The sequence below is a fragment of the Numenius arquata genome, chromosome 14 (genome assembly GCF_964106895.1).
Source record: "Numenius arquata chromosome 14, bNumArq3.hap1.1, whole genome shotgun sequence".
Taxonomy (NCBI): domain Eukaryota; kingdom Metazoa; phylum Chordata; class Aves; order Charadriiformes; family Scolopacidae; genus Numenius; species Numenius arquata.
Window position 1 is genome coordinate 226959 of NC_133589.1, and position 25758 is coordinate 252716.

At 42.2% G+C, this 25758-nt stretch overlaps 2 protein-coding genes across 3 annotated transcripts; one reads left to right on the plus strand and one right to left on the minus strand.

The window, feature by feature from the left end:
- The first annotated feature begins 1964 nt into the window (after window positions 1–1964).
- On the plus strand, window positions 1965–20414 carry METTL9 (methyltransferase 9, His-X-His N1(pi)-histidine). 2 transcript variants are annotated; one of them, XM_074158603.1, is made up of 5 exons: window positions 1965–2252; window positions 4366–4556; window positions 6798–7007; window positions 8081–8265; window positions 19680–20414. In XM_074158603.1, the coding sequence occupies exons 1-5, from the start codon at window positions 2079–2081 to the stop codon at window positions 19883–19885; spliced, it is 966 nt and encodes a 321-aa protein (XP_074014704.1). In that variant the 5' UTR covers window positions 1965–2078; the 3' UTR covers window positions 19886–20414. The 2 variants fall into 2 exon arrangements, with proteins under 2 accessions (XP_074014704.1, XP_074014705.1); XM_074158604.1 differs by having other exon boundaries at window positions 2079–2252; window positions 19683–20408.
- IGSF6 (immunoglobulin superfamily member 6) lies at window positions 11649–18890 on the minus strand. The gene is made up of 6 exons (XM_074158696.1): window positions 18795–18890; window positions 16851–17204; window positions 15835–15935; window positions 14711–14767; window positions 14000–14083; window positions 11649–12098 (listed from the first exon to the last, which is right to left on the minus strand). The coding sequence occupies exons 1-6, from the start codon at window positions 18859–18861 to the stop codon at window positions 12060–12062; spliced, it is 702 nt and encodes a 233-aa protein (XP_074014797.1). The 5' UTR covers window positions 18862–18890; the 3' UTR covers window positions 11649–12059.
- Window positions 20415–25758: the final 5344 nt, after the last annotated feature.

Genomic DNA, 25758 nt, shown 5'->3' on the forward strand with positions numbered 1-25758 from the left:
CAAAGACAAAAGCTAGCGTATTTCTTAATTTATTCAGTATGCAATTAATTACTGTATTTTACGTGTGATAAATTTAAGATGTGTTTTCCTGTGAACAACATGTAACTAACCTGAAGCAATTTTATTTATTGGTTTATACGCTTTGAGCAGATGTCTGCTTAAAAAGCAGCAAATCTAGTTTTTGTCATTTTGGATTTTGATTATAAAGTTGTTTTAGTCCTGGAGGGAAAAAAATAAGCTAATCTGTCTTTACAAACAAGAACATACATAGAAAGGAGCGTTCTAATCCCAAACCAAGTAAAAAGAAATAGACCAAAAAAGTCATCTTAGCCCATCTGGCTATTGGAGAAAAAAAAAAAAATTCTTCATGTGGAAAACTGTCTAAAGCTCTCATGTCCAAAACCTTCCTCAAGGAACTTAAACATCAGTGAAAACGAACAGAAAAAAACAACCTCTGGCAATGTTCTGTTGTTGCTTGGGTTTTGCTGGTTTCCCAGGATAAGCAAGGCTGGATGCGGTTGGTGCTTGATCAGAGGCTCTTCCAGGTGGAAGCCAGGATCCCGCGCTGGCCGGGCTTCCAGCAGCAGAATCCAGGAGCTGGACTCCAGCCTTTCCGGGCTGATCAAAGGGAATGATGCCCATTGCTTGTGGTGGTTAAGAAATGTTTTCCTAAGATTAGAGATGATAGCCCTGGTGCCGTACGCAGCTGGAATTTGATTAATGGGATAGGCTTTGCCTAGATTTTCTTTCCGTTTCAACTGCACACAGTATGGCCCGCTCTCTGTGCCATTACCTCCAGTAACCCCCGTTTGCTGGCACCTGAGAACAGCAGTGCCTGGCCCAAACCCACCGCCACTGGGGGTTCCGCACCGTACGAACAGCCAGAAGGCTGCTCCCCACCCCGTCCCCCGCGCAGGAACCGGCTGCAGGACTCGGGCCATGGACGCGTCCTTTCCACCATCACTTCTCCGATGGAGAAACCGGCCGGCAGCAAGGAGGACCCCGGGTGCTCCCCGCAGGACCGGGCTCCAGGCTTTATGAAAAAAGGCGGCCTTATAAAACAAGGTGTCAGAGCAACTCCACGAGAGCAGCGAGGTTCACTCTGGGCCACTGCAACAAGGAAAGCTGCCACGCCTGATCCCGCAACTCCAACCCCGGCAGCTTCCCTCTGCAGACAGAAGACCCTTTTGAAGAGCAAACGCTGCAATGACCCGATTTATCTCTAAATGCCGTGGTTTTTCGGGAATCTCATCACCCCCGTGCCTATGCGCCTCGAGTTCCCGCGGACGGGAGAAGCGGGAGGGTGACGGGAGCCGCGCGCGGCTCCGCGGGAAGCGCCGCTGCCGCTGCCCAGCGCTCGCTGCGGGGGCAGCCAGGAGCCTCCCACACCGGGAACTCCCCCCACGCTCTCGGCCCCCGGTTCCAGGGGGGCCCCGCGCTGCCGGTACCGGTTACGGGCCCGGAGGGGGCGCGCTGCCCCGCCCCCCCCCCCGCCCCGCGCGCTCTGCGCACGCGCAGCCCGGGTGACAGGGCGGCGCCAAGCACGTGCGCGCGGGAGGCCGCCGCGCGACCCCTCTGAGGGGAGGGAGGAGCCCCGGCCGCCGCCCGCCGCCCGCCCGCCACCACTGCCGACGCCCGCCTGTCCGGCCGCCCGCCTGGCGGCGGCAGTGGCAGTGCCCACCTGTCCGGCGCGGGAGGGAGGGGCGCGGGCGAGGAGCCGCCGCCGTCCCGGTCTGGCCGCGGCGGCCCCGCCCGCCCTGTGACTGGCGAGAGGCGGGGAGGGGAGGGGAGAGGCGGGGAGGGGAGGGGAGAGGCGGGGAGGGGAGGGGAGAGGCGGGGAGGGGAGGGGAGGGGAGGGGAGGGGAGGGGAGGGGCGGGCGCGCGGGAGGCGCCGGCGTGCGGCAGCGCATCGGTCCGGCCGGGCCCCTCCGCCGCGCCGCGCGTTCCGCCCGCAGCCTGTGCGGGCCCCGCGGGGAGCCGGGCCGGGCCGGGCGAGTCGCGTGCTGCCGGCACCGCCGCTGCCATGGAGCGGAGACGCGGCGGCAGCCGGAGGGGGTGACTCGGCGCCCCATCCCCCGATGAGGCTGTGGCTGAGCTGGCTGGGCTGCTACACCCTGTTCCTGTGGGCGCTGAGGAGGAGGATGTGGTCTGGCCCCGCCAGGTACCTGAGGAGCCCTTTATCCCGGTCCCTCTACGTGAACATGATGGGCAGCCGCGGCCAGCCCGCCCCGAGCGCCGGGGAGAACCACCAGGTACAGCCCCGGGGGCAGCTGCTCCTCCCGCCCCCCCCCCTCCGCCTCCCTCCCCGGTCCCAGTCCGCCGCCGGCAGGCACGGCGGCCTCCCCCCGCTTCCCCGGGCAGCCGGGGTGCTCCGCCGGGGGCAGCGGGGCCTCCTCTGCCGGGGCGCCCTGAGGTACCGGCCGCCGCGGGGAGGTGGACCCTGTTGCGGGCTGAGGGGGGCACCGGGCCGGCAGCGCCAGACAAAGAGAGGGAACGGCTGGGTCTTCCCGAGGAGAAAGTTGACGTGCCCGGAGCCCACTGGGGGCGCGGGCGGGCCGGGCTGCGGGGCCGCGGCGGGCCGGGGAGAGGCGCGGTGTCCCCGGGCCGGTAAGGGCGGGTCGGGGTCGGGGCTGCTCCCGAGAGATGCAGACCGTCCTCTGAGCCCGTGGGCGAGCACCGCTCGAGTGAAGTTCGCGGGTGGTGTGGAATGGGATGGATTTGCAACAGCAGAGATGTGTTAATTAATACTGGTGTAGCTAGAGGAAAATAAAACAGCGAGCAGCTGGGAAACTGAAGCTCTAGGCCTGGGAACAGCAAACTGGAGATGAGTTTGGGATGTGATAACGGCTGCAGTAAAGGGTTCGTGCTGTGTTTGGGCAGTAAAGGCATGTGGATCAGTACTTTGTGGAGAAGTTAGGGACTATGCCCTTGCTGTACAATGATTATATGGTACGATTGCATTTGGAATATGTTCAGATCTGCACTACCTTTTACCAAAATGCTACTGAAAATCTGACAGGAGTTCAGAAGGTCTAATAAAAACTCCCAGTGCTAAAGGAAAATACTGACTTATTCTAAGTAAAACATACAGACCCGAGCTGAGAAGACGTAGCATAAACACTTGAGGACTGCTGTACAAAGGAAGAACATAATTATGCATCATAATTCTTCAAGCTGATCCATTACTGGAGTGCTTGGCTCCTTGGGACTGTCCACTTCTGAAGATGGATGGACAAAGTACGCAGGCTGCTGCTTTAGAGGTTTTTCACGATTGGCTGAGGATTCCTTTTGGGAGTCCCTGGACTATGCTGATTCGTTTAACTAGCACTGCGCCACAGTGAGAAAAGACCTAAACTCATAAATTGGCAGTCTCGGGGATCCCTGTGGTACAGGCTTGCTCAAAATCTGGTTTTTAGAGGAAAGGATCACTGCTGCTACCTACAGGTGTGTTTGAAAGTACAGCTGGGAGCCTGATTCTGCCAGAAATGTACCTGTTATGTAGGTGGCTGTCGAAGTAAACCTAAGGCGGCATACGTTCACTCCTCAGCTGAAGGGTCTTGCCCTCGCTACTTTGGGTTGGTGTTTGATGGAGTCCTTGCTTACCTTTCTCTTCACAATTAACTGAACAATAGCTTGTGTATCAGTTAGTTTAGTTTGTATAGGAGTGGTTGTTACCAGGTAACACGAGGCAAAAGGAATCATTGGCCCATTCTAGATTGGGCTTTGCGTTTTACCAGTATAAAAGTATAGAACTGCCTTTCAGCTGATACCGATGACTCCCTCGATGTGGGAACCTGATCCTTTGTTTAGTAGAGATGCTGGGAGGCAGCTTCATAGACATTATTGTTTCAAAAGAATTGCGGACCTGAAGAAACGTAGTCCAGCAGCGCTGTTAAGACAGACAAGCTGTTGTCTAAAGTATTGATTGGATTCTTTATCTCCTTTCCTGGAAAAATACTGCAAATGGCACTTGCTGATTTCTTTTCAGAGGATGCCTAGGGAAAAGTTGAGAATGAATTGGAAGATAGAGAACAATGTTATCCCACCTCATACTATAAGTGTGGTGCTGTTCCATAGAGGACCTGTGCTTTCTAGGAAAGTTACTTTGTAAAATTCTTCAAAGTACAGAGTAATGATTAAGACAAAAGTTAAAAGCATTATTTCTTGGCAAGTAATTGGTCCTCACTTGATTACAATTCAAGTCTAAGTTAAATTAATCCTTAAGCTTGTTGAAAAGTCTGTTGGAAAACCTAAATGTTTATATTTACAGAAATTGATAATAGCCTTCCATATATTCAGGTTTTTTTAACTACTACTGGTTTTATATTGCTGAACTTTGTAATGATCCTTTATCTCTTTCTCTAGTGGTATGTCTGCAACACAGAACAGTTGTCTGAATCCCTTCAGCCTATTTTTGTCCAGAGTTACCTTGACCAAGGAACACAGATCTTCCTAATCAACAGCATTGAGAAATCAGGCTGGCTGTTTATCCAGCTCTACCACTCCTTTGTGTCCTCAATTTTTAGCCTCTTTATGTCTAGAACATCTATCAATGGGTAAGTGAAAAGTCAGTCTTAGGTAAACTAAATACAGTTTGGATTTAGTACTCAGCCCTACCACTTGATCTGTCAGCTTTTCTTAAATTTGTAGTTTTTCCTTTGCTAGTCTAACAGATCTGAAGTGCTTTAACTGTGCTCTTCACACCCAGCCCTCTCAATTGAAGAACACTATTCCCAGTATGGGGGGATGGAGGAGGTAATAGCAATTAGTAAGAGATAGTATTTTATAACCATTACTTGTATTAATTTCCTTCGGAATAAGAGAGTGTTCTCTTTGTCTTGGACAATGTCTCCTTCCCTTTGCTTTCTTTCCCATGCCCCCTTGCCCTTTACCTACTGCCCTATCACTACTGTGACTGTCCTTGTTGAAGGTGGCTGTATCCAGTCAGTTCTGTGTTGCATCTCAAAGTCTTTCTAGCAGCGAGTGTGTGCATACCCACTGCAAACCTAGGCACATTTCTGAACAGTACAGAAGGTGGTCGAGTGTTGTGTCTGGTAACACTAACGTGGAACAGAATTTGGTCCTTTCTGTTATTCTGTAAAACTTAATTTAACCTCAGTTTGTGTGTAAACTGTACTTGAACAGGTGACTTCTGATGTAGCGTGTTTTACTGATGAAAGGTCAGGAGGGCAGGAAAAGAGTAGTTTATAAAACAATATTCTCCAAGTCTTATTGCATCAGTCTCTTTTGTGATTGCAGAGGAGTTTAGCTGTTCATGGGTGCCCTAGTATTTTTTCCAAGAAAGTCAGTGCCTTTTTTTTGCTCACGTCACCCCATTCAGACATATGTTTAACAGGTTATCAGTTTTGACCTTACGAATAATGCATTTTGTTACATTTACCTGATTTCTTCACCTTCCCCACCTTTGCATCTATTACATACTTCTGCACAGTCTGCTATGAGGATAGTAGCCATCTACTAAGGCTCAAAAAATAATCTTTTTTCTTATTTTCTGATCAGATGACTTTATGAGCTTCCCTGTGGTGTTCTTAGTTACTGATAGCTCTTTGTAAGGGTTCCTTTGGTCTCTTCTTCTTCCTTTCTCTTCCATTTTTTTTTCAAAGGCTCTCCAGTCTTTGAATAACACCTCATAGTGCTGTTAGGAATAATAGCTATGAGCCAATTATACAGTGTGGGCTGACACAAGTGTGCTGGAAGGGGGTTATACTTAAAGTGGCTGTATTCTGTTTATCTTTATACGTTTAATATCCTGCTTTAGTTTCTTCTATATGACTTTGTATACTCTATCCTTTTGGTCTGTTTGTTTCTTTGGTTTTTAGTACAGTCAATCTTCCCTAGGCTGCCTCTTCTTCACATTTTTTTATTCTTTGATTCTTTTTATCTTTGTTTACCTTTTTTTTCCCCTTGAACATAAAAGATTTCTGTTCATTGTCTTTATTTAACCTGCTATCCAGCATTAGTTTAAAGAATAGTATTTATCTACTTTCAGTCTATTTCTGACCAGTTCTTTTTCCTCTGCTTGTTCTCCTAGCTCTTTCATCTTCTGAATTGTGCTATGACAGCTGAAATCTGTCACTATATAGTCTTCAAACGGTTTCGGGCAGATATGTCATTGACTTAGTCCATAAGGAATCCAACTGTCACCTCTACCCAGTTCCTTAATGAGTTGCCTATTTTCTATTCCACAGCTCTTCATGTTGAATGCAAGATCTGCAGATAGCAGCAAAAGCCATTGTAACATACAATTAAAAAAATGTCTTTTGCCACTCCAGCAGTGTTACCCCCATCCTTTCTTTAAATTTGTTCCCTGGCTTCCCTCCTAGTTCCACATCCTATTCCTCATTCATTGTGCATACTCCTGTGTCTGCAGCTATTTTATTTCCTCTGCTATATCATCTATTTTTTTAAGGTAGGTGTCAGAGATTCAAATCTGCAAATGTGACAAATAAGGCTCAGTCTTTATCTTTCCCTCTCTTTCTCTTCCCCCCTCCTTTTTTTTTTTTTTTAGCGATCATTTTCTTGAGCTGCACCCCATGAGTTCTTCCTCACCTAATCAAATTCCTCCTGAAGTCTTACCCACTGTAACTGCATGTGGCTTTGTGTTTGATCTCTGACAAGTGCAAGGCGAGTTGAACTGGATTTAAAATTTATCTGAGCAGTGACCTTGTCTGCTAGTATGTGTGACTGGTTGCTGCCAAAGCACATTCTAAATTACTTTATTGTCCTTTCTGTTAAAGTTTGTACCAAATTGGTCATTTCTCATTTTTACATTTCAGGCTGCTGGGAAGAGGCTCAATGTTTGTGTTTTCCCCAGAACAATTTCAAAGACTGCTTAAAATAAATCCAGAATGGAAATCTCACAGACTTCTTGATTTAGGGGCTGGGGATGGAGAAGTCACTAAAGTCATGAGTCCTCACTTTGAAGAAATCTATGCCACTGAATTATCTGAAACTATGATATGGCAGCTTCAGAAGAAGAAATACAGGTATTGTACTGAATAATTCCTACATCCTTTCTATCGGACATTACAGCAAAGTAATCTATTTGTAATATTTAATGAATATTCAGTCTTTTCAGTGAATTCCTGTATTGTTTGATTGTTCTGGAAAAGGTTAACCTATGCAAAAGCAGGAAAACAAACACATCTGATGTTCCCTGTTACCAGTGCTTTTGTTATGTGGATGTTCCCTGTTATCAGTTAAGACAAAATAGGCAAGACTCTTTTGAAGTCTCTTTCTTCATAGCTTGCGTAAATTGCTTTATTCAAGGGAGACGGGAAGATGAAATTCAGAATAATAGTATAACTCAAAGGTCCAAAATTGCAAGAGGAAAACAGAGGTACTGCAGAGAAAACAAACCATCCTGGTAATAGCAATATCTCAATAATCTGTGTCTGTCTAATCCCACAGTGTAAAGATTCTTTTATACTTGCTATGCTTAGCTCCTGCTGTTAAAATTGAATAATATATAGTAACAAAAACCTCAGCACTTTCAGAACTTTGTTCATGCACTTGTCATAGCTCCTGGAGGTTCTTGTAGGCAGCAGATCCAGTTTTTTTGATTAATGGTTAGTATTTCGGGCACTATATCCCCCAACTTCAACACAAAGAATGAAGGAACTGTGGATTTTGTTTCTTCGCCTGACTTTGAGTGGAAACATAACAGCTGCTTTGCGCTCTGGGTTTGCACTCTGGTAAATCAGAGTGGATAAAAGGCAGCATAATCATAATTTCAGCTTTCTTGTTTCCTGAGAAGCATTTTCAGTTTTATTTAGGACAACACATGTTTTTTAATACCTAGGGTTTTGTTTTTTGTCTCCTCTGTTGCCTGATGACTATAAGGCAATATAAAGGTTCGTATGGCTGGATATATAGCCATGCCCATTGTCGATTTAGTTTTCTTTTCCAAAAGACCAGAAGGATCGTGTCTGCCTCTTCTCGTTGCCTAGGTGGCTGATCTTACCTGCACTATCAACACACCCATAGGGAATTTCTTCAGAGGTTCTCTCTGAACTCAGGTTGTGTTTGTTTAACAGACTGTATCTCTTTCCCTTTTTAGGGTGCTGGGTATAAATGAATGGCAAAACATAGGATTTCAGTATGATGTTATCAGCTGTTTGAATTTGCTGGATCGCTGTGATCAGCCACTGACTGTATTAAAAGATATTAGAAGTGTACTGGAGCCAACTAGAGGCAGAGTCATTCTAGCATTAGTTCTGCCATTTCACCCATATGTGGAAAATGGTAAGTACACAGATTAGTACCTATTTACATAGGTAAAGAAAACATTTGTAGGTTATAGTATCCCAAATTAAATGTTTAATAAATAATTGGCATGCTTGTATTTGATTTTTACAAATAACTTGTATGGTGCATGTTCAGAAGTATGAAATCGTAGGTAAATAGGCCACATGCTGTAAGCTGTTTACTTAATTTCCCAACATATGTTGTTGGCACCAACAAAAAGCTCAAATATTGAGGTCACATATCCCGTTCTGCAGGTTGCCACATTTGAGCTGTGTTGGACCAACATGGGAAAACTCATCTCTGATTAGGACCCTTTGCTGCTGTCGTGTAGGTCACCCCAGTTGTCTCTAGTGACCGTTGAGCAAAACCATCAGAACTGTCTGTAATGCTGAACAGAGCTGTTCAGGTCACACTGTTTCAAGTGTTCCAGATGAACTGCACCTCAAAATCACAGGGAGGTAACATTCACTTTCCAACATGAGCTCTCAAAGTAAAATACAGACCCCTACTAATAGGAAGTATCAACCACTATTTATATTGTGTAAGTAACTGGAACATAAAAGTAAAATTCAGTGCCAAAATTCCATTATTTCCCCTAGCTGCATTTTAAAAGAAATACGTGAGAGATTTTCAAATTAATCTGTCCGTAAGACTAAACTTCAAAAAAGACTAGAAACTTTATTTTTACATGTCTGTGATTGTGGATTCAGGTTGAGGCACCCTAAAGGTGGTTTGAATTCCAGAAGTATGGTGTTCATCAGTCATCGTTTGGACACTGGCTCTCCTTGAGTATTAAGACTTGTCTGTGGAAAGGCATGCGTGCCCCAAAAATGCACAACTAACAACCTTAACATTCTGGCAATCACAAATGCATCAAACTGAATCTGCTTTGCTCTTTTTAGAGGCCAGTGGTATTTTGGTGGGAGGAGGGGTAAAAAAAAGTTTTAAGTATAAAAAGTAATGCCATCAGATGAAGAACTGCTTAAAATACGGTATTTGAGCATATTATTTTGTAACCATTCTGAAAAGTAGTGTGTCTTAAATGAGCTGGGGGGTTGACATATATCTGTATGGTATTTCAAGCATATTTGGTTCAACTTATTGTTCCTATAATGTGGAACAATATGGCTTCCTCTTTTAAAAAGTATTTAAAATTCTGAATAATAGCAATGTCTTTCTAGTCTTTCACTGGCATATTAGAAGCAGGAATTGAGAAATTATTTGGGTGGCTTTTTCGTTTGTGTGCCTTCAAAACTATATGTCATTGTGTTTTGCAATCATTATTTCACCCAGCATCTACTTTTGTGCGTTTTGTTGGTAACCACGTGACAACCACATGCAACTTCCTGGCTCAACAGGAGGTAGATAAATTAAGGAAGAAACTACTCTAAGTTCGCTTATATTCCCTATCCTCTCCTACAGTGTACTGGTGGGAGAATAGTGTGTTAAATTTAAAAATCCCAAAGGACTGGAAACCTGTACTGTCATTGTTGAGCTCGGTCATTCCTACTTGTTGAAAGTTGAAAGCTGTTGTAAGATGCCTTGTAAGCCAAAGTGATACTTTTGTTTGTGGTGGTGAGTTGTGGCAGATTAATCACTTTGCTTAAGGCAGTTTTGTTTCCTTAATTCATTCTGAAACTTAAAAACATATTCAGTCTGTTTACCACTATTGTGGATATGGGCCCATATAAACTTCTTTAGACAGTGCAAGTCAGCACATGCAACACTTACTGTCACTCCACTGAAGCTTCCCCATTTAAGATCTACTTAACTGTAGTCTAAAGAAATAGACAATAAACTGCCAGACTGTCTTCGTGATGTAGAAATGATTATAGAATTTCTTTATTTTCATTCAGCTGTTCTACAAGACGATGTATTTTAAGAAGTGTTTGATACGTACATATGCTTTATATTTAACGAAAAACATATACTTGGAACATTCAAAGAGGAGGACATTTCATGGCTCAAGTAACTTCTTGTAGCAGCTAATTAAAAACAGTGTGGACCTGCCTAGTGAAACTTGAATTTTAGAGGGGGGAGCAAATGGGGAAGAGATGAGGCAGGTAAGGTGTTTGATCAGTGTATAGATCAATTTCTAGAGATGGATAAATTATTTGAATCAAAATGAGATATTTGGGTTATTACACGTAATGTAATGGGAGATTAATTACAGAAACTTGCTTTAAGAGAACAAAGGAAGGTGGAGGAGGAAGTAAAGTATGTTTCTGTGCTTACTGTTTCTGGAATTACAGTGACACCTAGAGTCCAAAGTATCTTAATCATAAATTCTTTCTGGGGCTTTTCAGAGTTTTATTTTCAGCATGCAGAACAACAAATAATGCACTTGTTGCACATGTCTAAATTTGGCAAGTAAGCCAGATGAATTATAAGGTATTAGCCTAGTCACATAAGGCCATGTATTATTGTAACTGCATGTTTTTAATAGGTGTCCCATAGGGTCATATAAAAATCCTTTGTATTTCTTAACATAGACATCGTATTTGTATAAAGGCATTATTAGATACCATACGAGTAGACTGCTTTAAGTTTCTCTAAGGTAAAAATGTGAGTGACACCATACTTCAGAAGTAGTAAATACTAGCAGCCTGGGATTGTGAAATTTTCTTGTCTAACACCTTAATGTCCTTGTGATTGACTTACGGGTAATAAGACAAAGGTGTATTTTCCATCTTCCTGAAATACTTGGTACTAAATTGAGCTGGAAACACAGTACTGTGCTAGAGGGACCTGTGCTTTATCTCGGTTGTCATTCTCATCCGACTCTGAGAAATGCCATTTCATTTGCTAAACAAACCCTTGCTTTATTTCAATGATGATAAAAGATGCAGCTGTTCTTTAGTAGGGAGAATGCCTGATACTAACAGATCTCTTGTAAAAGTGCTGCTTTTGTAGATTGGCTAGGTAGTAACTGCTAAAAAAAAGGAAGTATTATTTTTTTAAAAAAAAAAAGTTAAACTACCTTGACTAGGTAGTATACTTCTGTGTTCATGCTTCTATCTGTGTTGAGCAGGCACGTTAAGGCAAAACTTGGTGCTCCAGGTAATCCTGACTTTGGATAGTAGGACTGGAAGATGGGGGTTGTCTGTTCAGCAAGTGAATTTTAATATTGCAGGAGCAACTTTCTCACTATGACCACTACTTCCCTTTCCTAAATAGGCTCGGAAGACGCTCCCATTCCGAATGAGCTTCACCATGTTAGTATGTGTATTTATATTGTCTAGTTCTTCTGCTTGCTTGTCTACAGAACATGTAGGGTTTGCTCTGTTTAAGCTGTTGTTAAGACTCTGTAATTGTTGATCTGTGTATCTGTTACATCAAAAACTATCACATTAACATGACTAAAACCAGAATTTCACCTATGAAATGAGTTTATTTTCCGTTGCTCTCAATTATCATACATCTTTCACAAATGCTCAATTCATGTAAAAGGAACACATGTAAATACGTAAAAAGGAAAAAAGATATAGAAGTAAATAAACTGAAAAAGGAAACTTTTATGAAGCATTAGCAGTTATCTTATGAAAGATGAAGTATTTTTCTACAGTTCTTATTCTTGCAGAATGGAAAATGGGAATAATATATAACACAGATGTAATGTACAGTGCACTTGGTTTTGGTGATCTGTTTAGAAAATACTCTTGAGGAACGCTGCCCTGCAAGGCTTTCTCCTCTCTTTTTAAAGCAAAGGAAATCTGTGAAGAAGCTTAACTTCTTCATCTGCCTCTTTGCTTCCATCAGAAATACTGAACAATTTGAACTGCCGCACATACTCATCTGTTCTGATAAACAGTGTCATCTTCCAGATCATCCTAGGAGAAAAACAAAGAAGTATTTCGTTACTGATGTGAACTTTTTTTTTAATAAAGGCAGAATTTCATTTTTGAGGCAAACTCCATCTCTTTACTGTTTCAGTAAACTTCTTTCTCCCCGCTTATCCAGTTGCTTTTGTCCATGTGGCATCTATGGGATACAAACCCTATTTCTTTTAATTTTGGCTTTTCCTAATCTCCAGGGAGCACAGAGGCAGTAAAACATATCCCTTATTTTCACTGCGTTCGTATCTGATGCTCAAACCAGGGACCAGGTGATGTCAGACGAAGTCTTTAAAGGGGTAATGACAGAGGAAAACGATTGGAGCTGTATGGAAATAAATGAAGTAAAATGTATAGAGGAGAAATGTTTGACTTTGTTCTATGTTTCTTTTGGTTTCTCCTTGCATCTCTGAAGTGGTGTGGTCCATGCTCAGAATAGGAAAGAATTTACACTGTTTCTGAGAAGTAACATTTTTGAAGCAGGATTTTGAAGCCATTTTCTTTGCTTGCAAATACATGTGCCTTCTAAGGTCATTTTTTTGTAACTTACGTGCAAAATTATTGTCATATGGTCATATATGACTTACTGGCCTGAATTTGGAATGATGAAATAATTTTCGTGGCTTTACCCACTGATGTTGAATACTTAGTTTAGGCTCTGTAAGTTGAAGGAGGGAGGAATATCTGTAAGAATGTTGTAGAGTTTTTATAACAGATTTGTTATATTTCTGTCACCTAGCTACCCTAGGCTAAGGGAGCAAGAGGAAACTACAATACATAAATAAATACAATACAAATATTTTTCAAAAATGAACTCTTAATAGCTCTATGCATTTTACCAAACAGTCTAGAACCACTTGTTGAGACCTCTTCTTGGGAAAATATGAATATATAGAAGCTTCATTTTTAAATGTACATACATACATTCTATAGGTATATACTACCATATATATAAATGTATATGTATAGTAATTTAGAATGCTTTATAATGGCTTTGACTGTTGTGCAGAATACTTTTCTTAGATCTTTATCAACTTTAAAAAGGCCAAGTGCAATGGCCTGCACATGGGTCAAGGCAATCCCAAGCACAAATACAGGTTGCGTGGAGAATGGATGGAGAGCAGCCTTGAGGAGAAGGACTTGAGAGTGTTGGGGGGAGAAAAGCTGGCCATGAGCTGGCAACGTGCGCTGGCAGCCCAGAAAACCCCCCCACACTCTGAGCTGCATCCCCAGCAGCCAGCAGGGCAAGGGGGATGATTCTACCCCTCTGCTCTGGGGAGACCCCCACACACTGCTGCCTCCACCTCTGGGGCCACCAACATCAGAAGGACATGGACCTGTTGGAGCGTGGCCAGAGGAGGCCACGGAGATGCTGGGAGGGCTGGAGCCCCTCTGCTGTGAGGACAGGCTGAGAGAGTTGGGGGGGTTCAGCCTGGAGAAGAGAAGGCTCCGGGGAGACCTTAGAGCCCCTTCCAGTCCCTAAAGGGGCTCCAGGAAAGCTGGGGAGGGACTCTTGATCAGGGAGGGGAGCCATAGGACGAGGGGGAAGGGTTTGACACTGAAAGAGGGGAGATTGAGCTGAGATCTGGGGAAGAACTTCTTTGCTGTGAGGGTGGTGAGACCCTGGCCCAGGTTGCCCAGAGAAGCTGTGGCTGCCCCATCCCTGGAGGGGTTCAAGGCCAGGTTGGAGGGGGCTTGGAGCAACCTGGTCTGGTGGGAGGTGTCCCTGCCCAGGGCAGGGGGGTGGGACTGGATGGTCTTTAAAGATCCCTTCCAACACAAACCATTTTATGAACAAAGAAATATCTATTTCCAGAGGAAATAGAAATGATACACTTAAAACCTGACAGTTCCTCTTTTTCCCCCGTGAATTTCAGTATTGGCTTATAGATACTTACAGGCTGTTGGCAATGTTCAGCATACCTCTGCTTTTGAAGTTCTTGGGCAATTGCTTGAAAAATTTTTCGTCCACTACTGATTTTCTGCAAGTTATTTAAAATATTTTAGGTCAATCCTACATTTGAAGTTGAGGGAAACATCTTTTTCTGCCTTTTATCATTTTGATTTTTTCCTTATCTTTGGGAATGTTACTAAATAGCATACGGTTTGGTAGGCAGAAGGGTTCTAAATTACATTAACATTACATCTCTTAACATATATACCTTTAATGGATATTTAAATGTATTGCTTCTGATTTTTATTCAAGGATACATGGTGACAGAGGTTCTTAATAGAGCTGTTTTAAATACATGAGGGCTTACCTGAATGCACCATTTAAACAAAAAAAAGAATTATTAGCAAAACCTGTTATTTTCAGAAGAAGTTTGAACAAAACTTACTTAAGCTAAAGGAAGCTGTGTATTAGAGATGGCCTTTACATAGATAGACTTTATCCTGTATCCAATTAGTTAAAAATAAATTAATTAATAATTTAGTTAAATGCAAAATCATTAATTAGTTTTGTGCAAATCTGAAGTGAAGCCTTAATAGCTCTGAATGTCTCTTTAGCTGAATCATCAATTAACCACAGAACTGATGCCCAGTATACCTAAAGACATAAAATCCACCCCCTCTGAATCACAGACAAAGGAAGCAAAGTGGTAACATACACAGTTCTCTGTTCTTTGGTCTTCATTCCCGCTTTTCTTTAGCAGCTTTGGTTTTAACTGGAGAGAGGGATGATAAAATAAAAACTGATTAAAACATAAGATGAGAAGCCAACTGAGAAGCAAAATAGTTAAACGTGTTGCCCTTTTACAGCATCAACAGTGTGTAGATAAATCATTAGATCAGCTTATACCATTGAAAAATCAGGGAAGTTTTCAAGTGTCGAAGGCCTTTTTCAGTTTCTGGTAGTAGATAGTGCAAGTATTTTTGCTTTGAGGGCAGTGGGACCTGCTTGAAGCACTACCCAGTTCTCAAAAATAAACCAACGGCATCTCAGATATCAGGTTTTCCCCTTGAGGAAGGCTTGACTCATTTTTCCCACTATACTGCTTCACCTAGTTTGAAGAAAAACAAAAATCTGTCCTGTCTTTATGCTTAGACACTGATCACTACAGCAAAGAACCATTTTACCATACCATACCATTTAGGACTGTGAAGCCCTCATTGTCATGTCAAAGTCTCATTATTATGTAAAGATTCCAGTTGCAGCTTTGGGTGTGGTTGGTTTTTTTTAACTAAACACAATTTTTCCTATAAGCATAAAACTTCTTCCATGTTGCTGATATTTTTAAATTTTACCAAGGTCTTTATTCCGTATATTTATGATGTATGAATTGAATTTTATTACAGAAGCAAAGTCAGTCTGCAGTAACTTTACTGCAGCTCACAAATACTTTTACAGTAAATTTAAATTATTTTGCTTTTGCTGGAAACTAATCCAAAGAGTTTATGACTTACAGTGGTGACTTCTAGTTCTGCTTTTTGAGTGTGCCTTGACAGATAATGTCCAACGTGCCAATAATTACTCTCAGGATAACTTTAACTTTAGAATACCTTTTCTTTTAGACACTTTACTGAAAAAAGAAAATGTGGTCGCTGTTGGGAGTACAGGTATGCGCCACACAAGTTTGCAGATGTGTGCAGTGTGTGATCTTCAACTACCTCTTTAAAACTTAATCATAAAAGCTGTGGAATCTAGGAATGTCTTATTTTTCTCCTTATGGAGATGTTAAAACTGCTTAGATTTACAAAATGAACAAAATCAGAAGAATTACTTTGAGCCTACCTTGTAGATTACAAGGAGTGTGAATACAGTGGTACTGTACAGAAGCAATAAGGACAAGGCGATGATCATGAAGATGAGTTTTCCGTTGCTGTGCTGCTTCTCTGCTCCTCGATTAAAAGTGAGTGTTAGAGTAAAGGACAGTTCTTCAGATTCACATAATTTTCTTAGGATTCTGCATTTCACCTCCCTTCCTCTTGAGGAATTGAAAAACCCGACAGTATTTTTTGGTTCATTTTCAGTCTGAATTCCTTAGTGACATCACTTTTGTTTCTGTGAATGTTTGCATGGGCAATGGGGACTTTTTGGTTTTGATTATGAACCCTTCCTTGAGGAGTAGACAGAGAATAGAATCCAGTTTTCTGCTCTTGTGAAGGAACATCTGAATAAAGCTTACAGACCTTTGTTGAGAAGTGCTATCAGATAGAGGAAGGAAGGAATATAGGGAAAGCAATAATCCAACTAGTTGGTGGTTTGGGGTTTTTTTTCTATTTTAGTCATGTAAAACTGAAATGTAGTTAATGAAGTCAGATCACTTTCTTAACTAGAAGGCAAATAATACAAAGGTTCAGAACCAAAACTTTTTGCTCAGGCTGGCCCAGTGAATCCCCGGTTCTGGGACCCTCTACTTTTGGCGCCTGTTTCCACTAAATGTCAGTTTCTCTACTTCTCGTTTTTCTGTTGATACTTCCTTTCTGATAGACATTGAAGTCTTTATGTAAGAGGATGTAGAGTATTGTTAGATAACACAGAATACAAAACTTCTTTCTTTTATAGATTTCTAGAGTCATTTGCCTTGTATGACAGAACGTTCTAATTAGCAAACAAGATTAAGATGCTTATTTGTAGAATCCTTCCATGGTTTTAATAAATATTTTAATATAGTCATAGTCCTCCTAATAGTTTTGTTGGTATTTCCACCTTAAATGCCATTCTGGAAAGTGGAAGTAAAGGGAGTATTTAGGAAAGATAATTCATTTCTTTTAAGATACTTCATTAAGAAGGAATTATCAACTGACCTGTTTTCGTTAGTACTGTTCCACCTCCTACTTGTTTAGAACGGGGTGAACTTGAATCTGAAAATGCTATTCCACAGATGTAAACAGCATTGTCGTCTACAGTCAGATCATTGATCTGAAGTGAAAAGTTATTTCCTGATAATACATGTACTTGGTACTTCTGATGATCTGTGCATCCAGGAGTACACAAATCCTCATGTTTGTTAGTTAAAAAACGAAACCATAGCACTTCAGGTGGGGACAAGGAGCATCCAGAGGCAGAGAAAGCACATGTTAGGAACACGGTGTGCATGGAGTGGTCGGCCTCCTGAAATCTGGGTTGTGTTACAGTCACTTGACAGGTTTCTGCAGCACCTGTTGAGAATAAACAGCTGGTAGCATGAGGGACAGGGAAAAAGCAAGGCACAATCTAAAAGGAAAATTAACCTTCTGGTTCATTGGAGGAAAGGAGGAAAACCAACTGTGTTTTGAACTTGGCATTTTTAAAGTTCTTTCCAGCAAACTTTCGATAATTCCTACAGCTTGCCCATGCGTTCATTTAGCAGTTTTACCTATGTGGTAATGTGCTTAACTTACTTTTTTCTGAAAAAGTATAGAGAAGATTCGTACATCTAAAATAATGTGAATGTCTCCTTCGGCTGTGGAGAAGACCGAAAGAATACTTTGTGTAGTTTCCTGCCTCAGATTAGTCCTGAGTATTTGGGGATGTTGTGTGACATAAGTCTAGATGCTTGGAGTAGTAGTTCTGCAATGGTTTCTCTCCTCGGCCGTTCCTGATCTGCGAGTCAAGTCAGACAGCCCGATGGCAGGCAGTGGAGATCATGTAAATGGAGGCGTTTATAACAGCCATTTCCTAACATTGGTTAGAATTCACAGTAGTTCCTAAACATTCTTCCACTTCATCACATATATTGACTCTGGGTTTCTAAGGATAATAATATTGCTTGTTAGTTCTGATATTTAAAAATGTGTGTAGAGAAAAAAGGAAGGTTAATCAGAGAAGAGAATTCTAATTAAGGAACTGAAATCTAAGATTTAATATGACTAGTCTGGGAGTTTTTTTTTAAGTCCTTATTGAAATTCATAATTTAAATACTGGTTTAGTATATTTAATTATATTCAAATAAATTGCTTAGTTATTTGAACAACGGAATTGAGATTATTGCAGTGAAAATGAAGGTAGAAGCTTAACAGCATCCTTTTCTGCTTCCTAGAAAATAACAAATTATAAGAAAAATACACTGAAGTCTCTTAATCTACTGCTGATACACAATTTATAAGCTTGTCCACTGTGGACAATCAGCATTGACCCTTCATCATTTTTCTCCCTGAGTGTTCTATGGACCAAATCCAAGCAGATTCAGTGTCTGACTTCTACAGGAATAAAATGAAACTCTGCTTCTGTGTCAGATCAACATCAGAGCCGTTCCACAGCAGCTGCAGCAATCTGAAGGTTGTGGTAATCTAAGTTGTTGCTGTCCTCGCACCCTGGGTGGTGAGAGGCAGTAGCTGGTGCTTCCACAGCTGATCCCTTATCGTTTCCCCTCACCCCAGGGCTCTGGGTGGCCTTGCAGAGGAGGGCTCCATGGCTCCAGTTCATGCAGAAACTGGCTGCCAGACTTCCCAAACCTTCCTCCCAAACAGCACAGCTGCACTGAAGCCACGGTGCGGCTGCGGGACCCTTCTTTGCAGGGACGTGCGGTAGAATTTGACCCTGAAATGCTCCTGTAATCTGTAATTTCTGACTTTCAGAAGAAAAAGCATTTGCTAACAGTTGCTTAATTTGGAAGCTGTATGAAGATAGCAGAAATTAGCTTGATTCTCAGCAAAACTTCTTACTGCCCTTATTTTGTAGCTATGTTGCAAATCATAACCACAACTTTTTCAGTCTTGTTTAACTGCTATTACATGGGAAAATACAAGAAGCTTAAACGAAAGTCTTACCAGCACCGTACAGAATGCAGTCAAATGCCAGCATCAGGAGGTTTTTTAATTTGTTGAAAGATGCCATTTCTTGTATCTTTCTGGAAATGATTCTGCTTAAAGGAAGAGGAACTTAGGAAATCTTTGGAGTTGCAGAACGCTCTGAATCACAAGATTTAGAACTTCCTGTTTAGAAGGGTGTTTATAACTGCATTTAGCAAACTGGTTAAAGGTACAGATCAAACCAGAAAACACTTGTTATTTCTGGATGATGTTACTGGAAAAATGGGTGGAGAGTTTTAAATTTTGAACTTCTGAGAGTTGTGCCTATAACCTTCAGATTATTTTATCAGATATAACAAATGACAATGGGTTTTCCAATGTGATACAAGTGTTCAGCTTCTTAATTTTTTATGACTCTAGCAGTCTTTACTGTATCAGCTAGTAGGTGGCCACTGGAGGACCAAAGGTTCTGTAGCCATCCATGAAAGTGTGGTGATCTGCTGATGGAAGCTTCACAGCAAAGCATAATTTTCAACTTGCTGGCTCGATTTACTGTAATTACCTGAAGCCATCTTTGGCCAGACAGTGAGCATAAAGAAAGAATTTTATAATGCTGGAAAAGCATTAAATTGCCTGTCTATGTCTGCTGAACACCAGGCTCACTAATGGACGTTACTTTTCAGCCAGTCTCGGGGCTGCCAGTTAAAAATGTCACAAAAGAGAGCTGCTTCTGAACAATAGGTAAAACTTTGAATTGATCTTCCAACAGCTCTACAAATGGCTTGTCAACCTCCTGTTTGGAGTGGAATGGAACCTAATCTGTGTAGTATGCTTTCTGTAAGAAAATGCAAAACACAACAAAGTTTTCTTTGTAATTTAAACAAAACCATTTTGTTTTCTCAGTAGGTGGCAAGTGGGAAAAGCCCTCAGAAGTTTTGGAAATCAAAGGGCACACTTGGGAAGAACAGGTGAATAGCCTGCCAGAAGTGTTCAGTAAAGCTGGTTTTGCCATAGAGGCTTTCACCAGACTGCCGTACCTATGTGAAGGTGATATGTATAATGACTACTATGTACTAGACGATGCTGTCTTCGTCCTCAAGCCAGTGTAAGCGTGTATGAAGTAAATCTCCAGAATCTAACCCAAGAAGCAGCCTCTGCAAGAGAGGTTTGATTTATGGTTACTTAAAGGGAGGGAATTTGGGGACTGCCATGCTAAATAAATACCATGTAAGAAATTTAAAGGCCAAAATACTAATGTATTTCTTTGTAGTGTGATTAGGAAAAAAAAAAGGTGGTTTTTTAAACAGACTCTTCAGTTGAGAATTTCTTTTTTTTTACCAGCTCTTAAACCAACAGTACATTCTGCAATCCAGCAGTAATGGGCGATATTTTTTTATACTTACCTGCAACAGGGATCAGATTCAAACAAAAGCAATAGTCCTAATAATGATGAAACTGATAAAATGTGAACCATTCTTAAAGAAACGAAGCGAAATCTGGCAATAAAGTTATCCACCCAGTTCAGACCTTGTTGAATATAAACTGTTGAAATGGATATTCTTCCATGCTAAGTTACTTTCTCTCTTACTGTCATTCTTCACGTGTTTTTAATCGTGCTAATAAACTTTTTTTGAGATTACTTTTTGCATTAATTTTTGTGTTCATTTTTGTAACCATAGCCACGCTTGTCTGCATCAACTGCTCTTTGTGTTGGGAATCAAGCTCTCAGTAGCAGCACAACCTTGCATTTGTTGAACAGCATTTAACTATTGTTTAAAGGGATAACAGTCCACAAAAAAATGTATCACTTCTGGTTGGATTTCTTTCATGTTCCTCTCAAAGCTCATAAATCCTTACTGCTTTTGCATAGGCCATTTTCCAGCAACAGGGTTTATGGTAGACCTTGTCAGAACTTTGCACTTTAAACTGATGGCTTTAATAACAAACTTTATAAGCAAGTTGTTCCCAAAAGTTTTCAGCTTAAAAGATGTGCAGGCAGTTCCTTGCAAATTCTGTGAGTCAAACTGCCTCTGAGGGTCAGGCTATAGGGACCTGATTTTGAAGGTTTTGCTAGCTTGGGACATTTTCCTTGCTCTGGGAATTCTAAGCAAATGCTATTTATTTTCACATGTTTTATTCTAAAAACTCTGTTTAAAATGGATAGTTTCTGGCAGTTGGGATGTAACCTTCCTTTAAAACAACAAGCAGCATGTGCTGGCAGCAGTGTCGTACGTTGCTTGGGATGTAAGTGTTGTGAGAGAGCAGAGAGACCTCAGCTTGTATATTGGCTGGTAAGTAAAGTAAGAACTGACTTACCTTTGCTTTTGAAGTCTAAAAAAGTTGTGCATTGTGGTTTTTGTTTGGGTTTTTTTACAATTGGTGATCTTATGCCAGGTAGGATGTTCCCGTGTGTCTTTTTAGGTTTACTTTGGACTTCCTTTGCCTGATGGCTAGTGATTTCTCTTGCTAGTTTACTCGCCTTTCATTCTCCGTCATCTTGTGGAATGGTAAGTATTCCGTAGTATGGGGTGAGGGCTTTGACTGGTGGGTTTTTTCAACAGTAACTCAGGTTCAGTATTATTCTTGTTTCAGCATGTGCTGTTGAATTTTGGCACAGAGTACAATCTGATTCATGTGTTGGAAAAAATGCAAGCTATGGAGTGCAAGCTATGTAAGCTTGGGAGTGAATCCATTCATTTTGGTTTGTTACCTTCATTTGTGCTCATCTAGAAGTGGGAAAATATGTTCCTTAATGTGTAATGAATTTAGCTTCCTGTAGCAGATATGTATTAAGACAGACTTCTTCAAAGGTGCTTAAATGTTTTAATCCCACAGGTTAAAAATCACACAAGAGACTATGCATTTCACATCTCATATCTTTTAGTCCTGTCACTTAGGGCTTCGGTTTGTAATAGCTGTGAGAAATTTTGGGACAGAAGATACAACGTAAATAACAGTGGGGTTTTTTCTTATGAGTTCGTGGTTTGTTCCCTCTATTTAAACAACTATTCTTACACTTGAGATGGGGAATTAGAACTTATTAAAACATGAGCAATAACAGGGAAAAGCTATGAACTGAGTAAGCTTAGATCCAGCAGGGTCCAAAACCTGCTTAGTCCCGTTGAATGTGGCGCCAAGGGACTGTACCTACACCTGTTCTTGTACAATTGGAGTTCCTTGTGCAGGAAGGGCACAGCATGGCCCGTCACGTCGGGGGAAAGGGGCTGCTATTTCTTGCCAGACGGTGGGAGTTTGTGTGTGGCTAATGTCTGTTCACACAGCCCCCGCAAAGAAACTCTTGAGTCCAGTCGTTGATTAAATGGCCTGAAGTACTGTCTTCCAAGGGGACAAGTGTTTATTGCAAGTCCCATGTCCAAGTTCATTGTCCCAGGCTTGGGGGACCTGCCTCATCTCTCCGCTGTGCCTGTCCGGCTGTGGGTGACGGTGCAAGTCCTCACACGTGTGCATGTTCTGCCCCACAGAGTAACTGAGCTCTCCGTTCTGTCAAGGTGCGCAGGAGGTGCTGCCTCACAGGAAAAAAGTGCTGAACAAGGGCATGATTTAGTCAGAAACTTTCAACACAAAGTTGGAACGACTTCATCTCCAGGAAACCGTAGCCCCTTTGCCAGGTGATCCCAGGTACAGGCTATTTCCCTGTTCTGCTGGGGATGCGTGGGGCAGCACCAGCCTGGCCCTGAGTGTTCTCTCTCCATCTCAGAAGAAGTGTCCTCTTCTGCCTTCTGTGGGTCCCTCGCCCCCTAAGCCCCTGCCGAGGAGACGTTCCCCCCGCAGTGCTGCGGGCGGTGCTGGCCCCGCTCCCGGTCCCTGCCCTGCGTCCTCACCACAGACGCCCCACTCATTGCACCGCGACCGTGGGAAGGAGGCACACGGCGGAGGCAGGTAAAGTGCCAGGGGGTCCCGGCTCTGCCCAGGAACCCTCCGTCTCTTTCTTCTCTCCTGCCCTTCCCTGGCTCCCCTCTCTCCAGCCAGGACCCCATGAGGTTCCTCGCTGCACATGGGGCTGTTCTGCACAGGTGCCGGGAGCCCGACTGCCGGTCGTGCAAGGGTTTATCAGCAAGATTTCTGATTATGAGGTTATCTTTCTGGTTATCAAGCTTCAGATAAGGCAACAGCTGCATTGGAGTGAGTGATAAAATGTCTAGGATTTCTTACATGGAAGAGCATCTGTTTAGGGAGCTAAAGAAGGCAATCTGCAAGCTCCTCGTGACCGGGGAGTCCTGCAAGGGTGACATCTCAGGGATGTGATCACAGCAGATGCTGTGATGCAAGGAATGATCTCTGGGGAAATGCTGGATGGGATCTGCAAGAGATCCCGACAGGGTGATTTGGAGATGTCTAAAAGCTGCAGTGAGCTTCTGCAGACTGGTTTCACCCACAAAAGGAACTATTTCATGCCGTAGATTGTTTTATCAAGCAGGGCTATTTCACAGCAGGCTTTTTCCGCACCTGCTAATTGTGCAGAGTTAGGGTAAAAAAGCACTTTCTCTAGCATTTAATATCCTTACGTATTAATTTAGTGTGCTTTAATTAAAATACACTCCCGATCAAAGTGAATGAGTTGTAATAAGCAAATCAGGATTGACACTGGTAGCATGATTTAAAGTATGCAGAGGAATGAAACCTTGCTGCAAAATTAATAGGGCAAAGGCAGAAACAAACACAAGAAAGTTCATTGTCTAGGAAACAGGATATGTCTGAATGAGAGACGTGTACTGTGGCGCTCCCAAAAGAATAGCTGAGAAGGGTTTCAGTGTGTGCAAGAACAGGACGGAGGGGATAGCTTTTTAAAGTCTGGTGTTTAAATTTTTCATCATCCATCAGTTTGAGTCACTCCTGTTACAAGACTGGATTAAAGTATTTGCGACAGACTGAAGTATCGCTAGAGGCTGTTGAAAGATGCTTTCATAAAAGAGTACCTTGCTGATACGTGAGATTACACAATCTTAAAAAGACGTTTGTATTTATCAAATCTTCAGATCTGTAACTCAAGCTGTGGCAAAAAACTTCTGGAAAAAAAAAAAAAGAGAATGAATCCAGCAACAAAAAGAAATGCAGAAATTAAATGCGGCTGCAAATAGAAAACCTAACAAAGTCATCTCGGGGTCAGAGTGAGGTTGGCCAGTGGGGACCTCCATGTCATTTGTTAAAATCAGGGACTAATCCCAGTGTAAGAAGCTGTGATCTGTAGAACAGGGCTTCATCTGTTATCCTAGTTTAATTAATTGCTTTACCTGGGGGGAAGATGACTCTGGTGGCTGGGCAGAGGGCCAGGCAGGGGGGCAGAGGCAGAAATCCTCTCGGCAGCCAGCGTGGTTCAACGTGGGGTGAAGCAGCTCGTGGTCCTCAGTGCTGTGGAGGGGCCCCACGAGAGCGGGACCTGCTCTGTCGCTGATTCCCTTCCGCCCCGTTGTGCTACTGCGGTGTCCATCCTTGTCATTCAGGACCTAGATGGAAAGCAACAAATTGATTTCATATAGGACAATGGTGAGATTGTCAGTCTTGTCCGATGAGAATCGGTGACACCCTGGTGAAAAGCTCCAGGTGTCCCGTTACTGCCCTTCCAGCTAATTTATCTTTCGGTGATCTTTACACCGCATAGCACGGGGTAGCAGGGATAGCAAGAGCTACTAAAACACGAGTTTGCATAGAATCTGTGTCCTAGCTAGTGGTGAGAAACTGATGGTACCCTTCTCATGAGTGCACAGATTAGAGCTTTGATCCCACTGAGTGAAGTGGCACGGTCTTGAACTCTGTTTCCCAAGCGTGTCGCTTTCCCTCCACTTCAGAGGGGCAGAAGGATGTTCTCCCCCTTTTGCAGTGGTGGTGGGGGGTACACTCCTTCACCCCCTGCCCCGAGCTGGCACCAGCACCAACCACCCCCTGTGTACAGGGGGCTGCGGGTCCCGGGCCCACCGGCAGTGACCGTGCAGACAACCTCGCGAGCTAGACACAGTTTAGGGTTAATCTGGGCTTCTTTACGATCTCCTTTTTCACTCCCTCTATTTCTTTTCTCGTTTATCTGAGTTTAAAAGTATTTGTGTTTTTTTTGCTTTAACAAAACTGCATTTAAGTAATATTAGGTGGAATGTGGCTTAGTAAATAAACGGTGGTCCTAGGAAGAAAATTTAAACAGCTGTTTGGTAAAAGGGAAATAAATCTGGCTGCACAGGCACACTCGGCAGACTTGTATTTGCATAAAAGATATGTTTACCCTGGAAAAAGATCTAAATGTAAAAATTAGGAGCAAGTACTTTTAGATCATTGTGATCTCTATCTGCACTCTGTACTGTCTCTGATTTATAGCTATGAAAGGTTTGGGTGAATATTGCCTTTTGACTCTGTTCTTTTTATTTTCCTTTTCAATCCAAATATGTTTTGATTCTAATAAACACTAGAAGAAATGTCCAGACTTTTGAAGATATGTTTCTTATTGATATCAGTGAGTCATGCTGAGATTACACACAGTCAGGACTCTGAAGGTAAGACCAGAGCTCCTGTATGAGGGATGTGTTTTGTGTGGATGGAAGAAGCTATGTGTAGTAAAATAGATGCAGTGCTGTTTAGTAACTAGGACCATATTTTCTGCTGTCTTGATTTCATGGAGCTATGCCAGCAAAGATTTTGACCAAGATTATTATTATTATTATTATTTAATAGCCTTTTATTGTCACTGTTTTTCTGTAAATATGTTCAATCAGAACTGCATTAAATGCTTAGAAATAGATTATATGTGTATATATAGTTTCACTGTATATACTACACATGTATTTTTGTATAACACAGTTGAATGTAAAACATTAAATCCACTTTTAATAACAGGATAATCTTTTACAGATTTGCCGCCATTATTACACAAAGCTGTGGTTAGTATTTTTATTTGATCTCTCTACTAACATTTTATATTATAATCTAAAAATAATAATTTATTACATATATTTATAATTTTTTCCTTAGGAGGAAG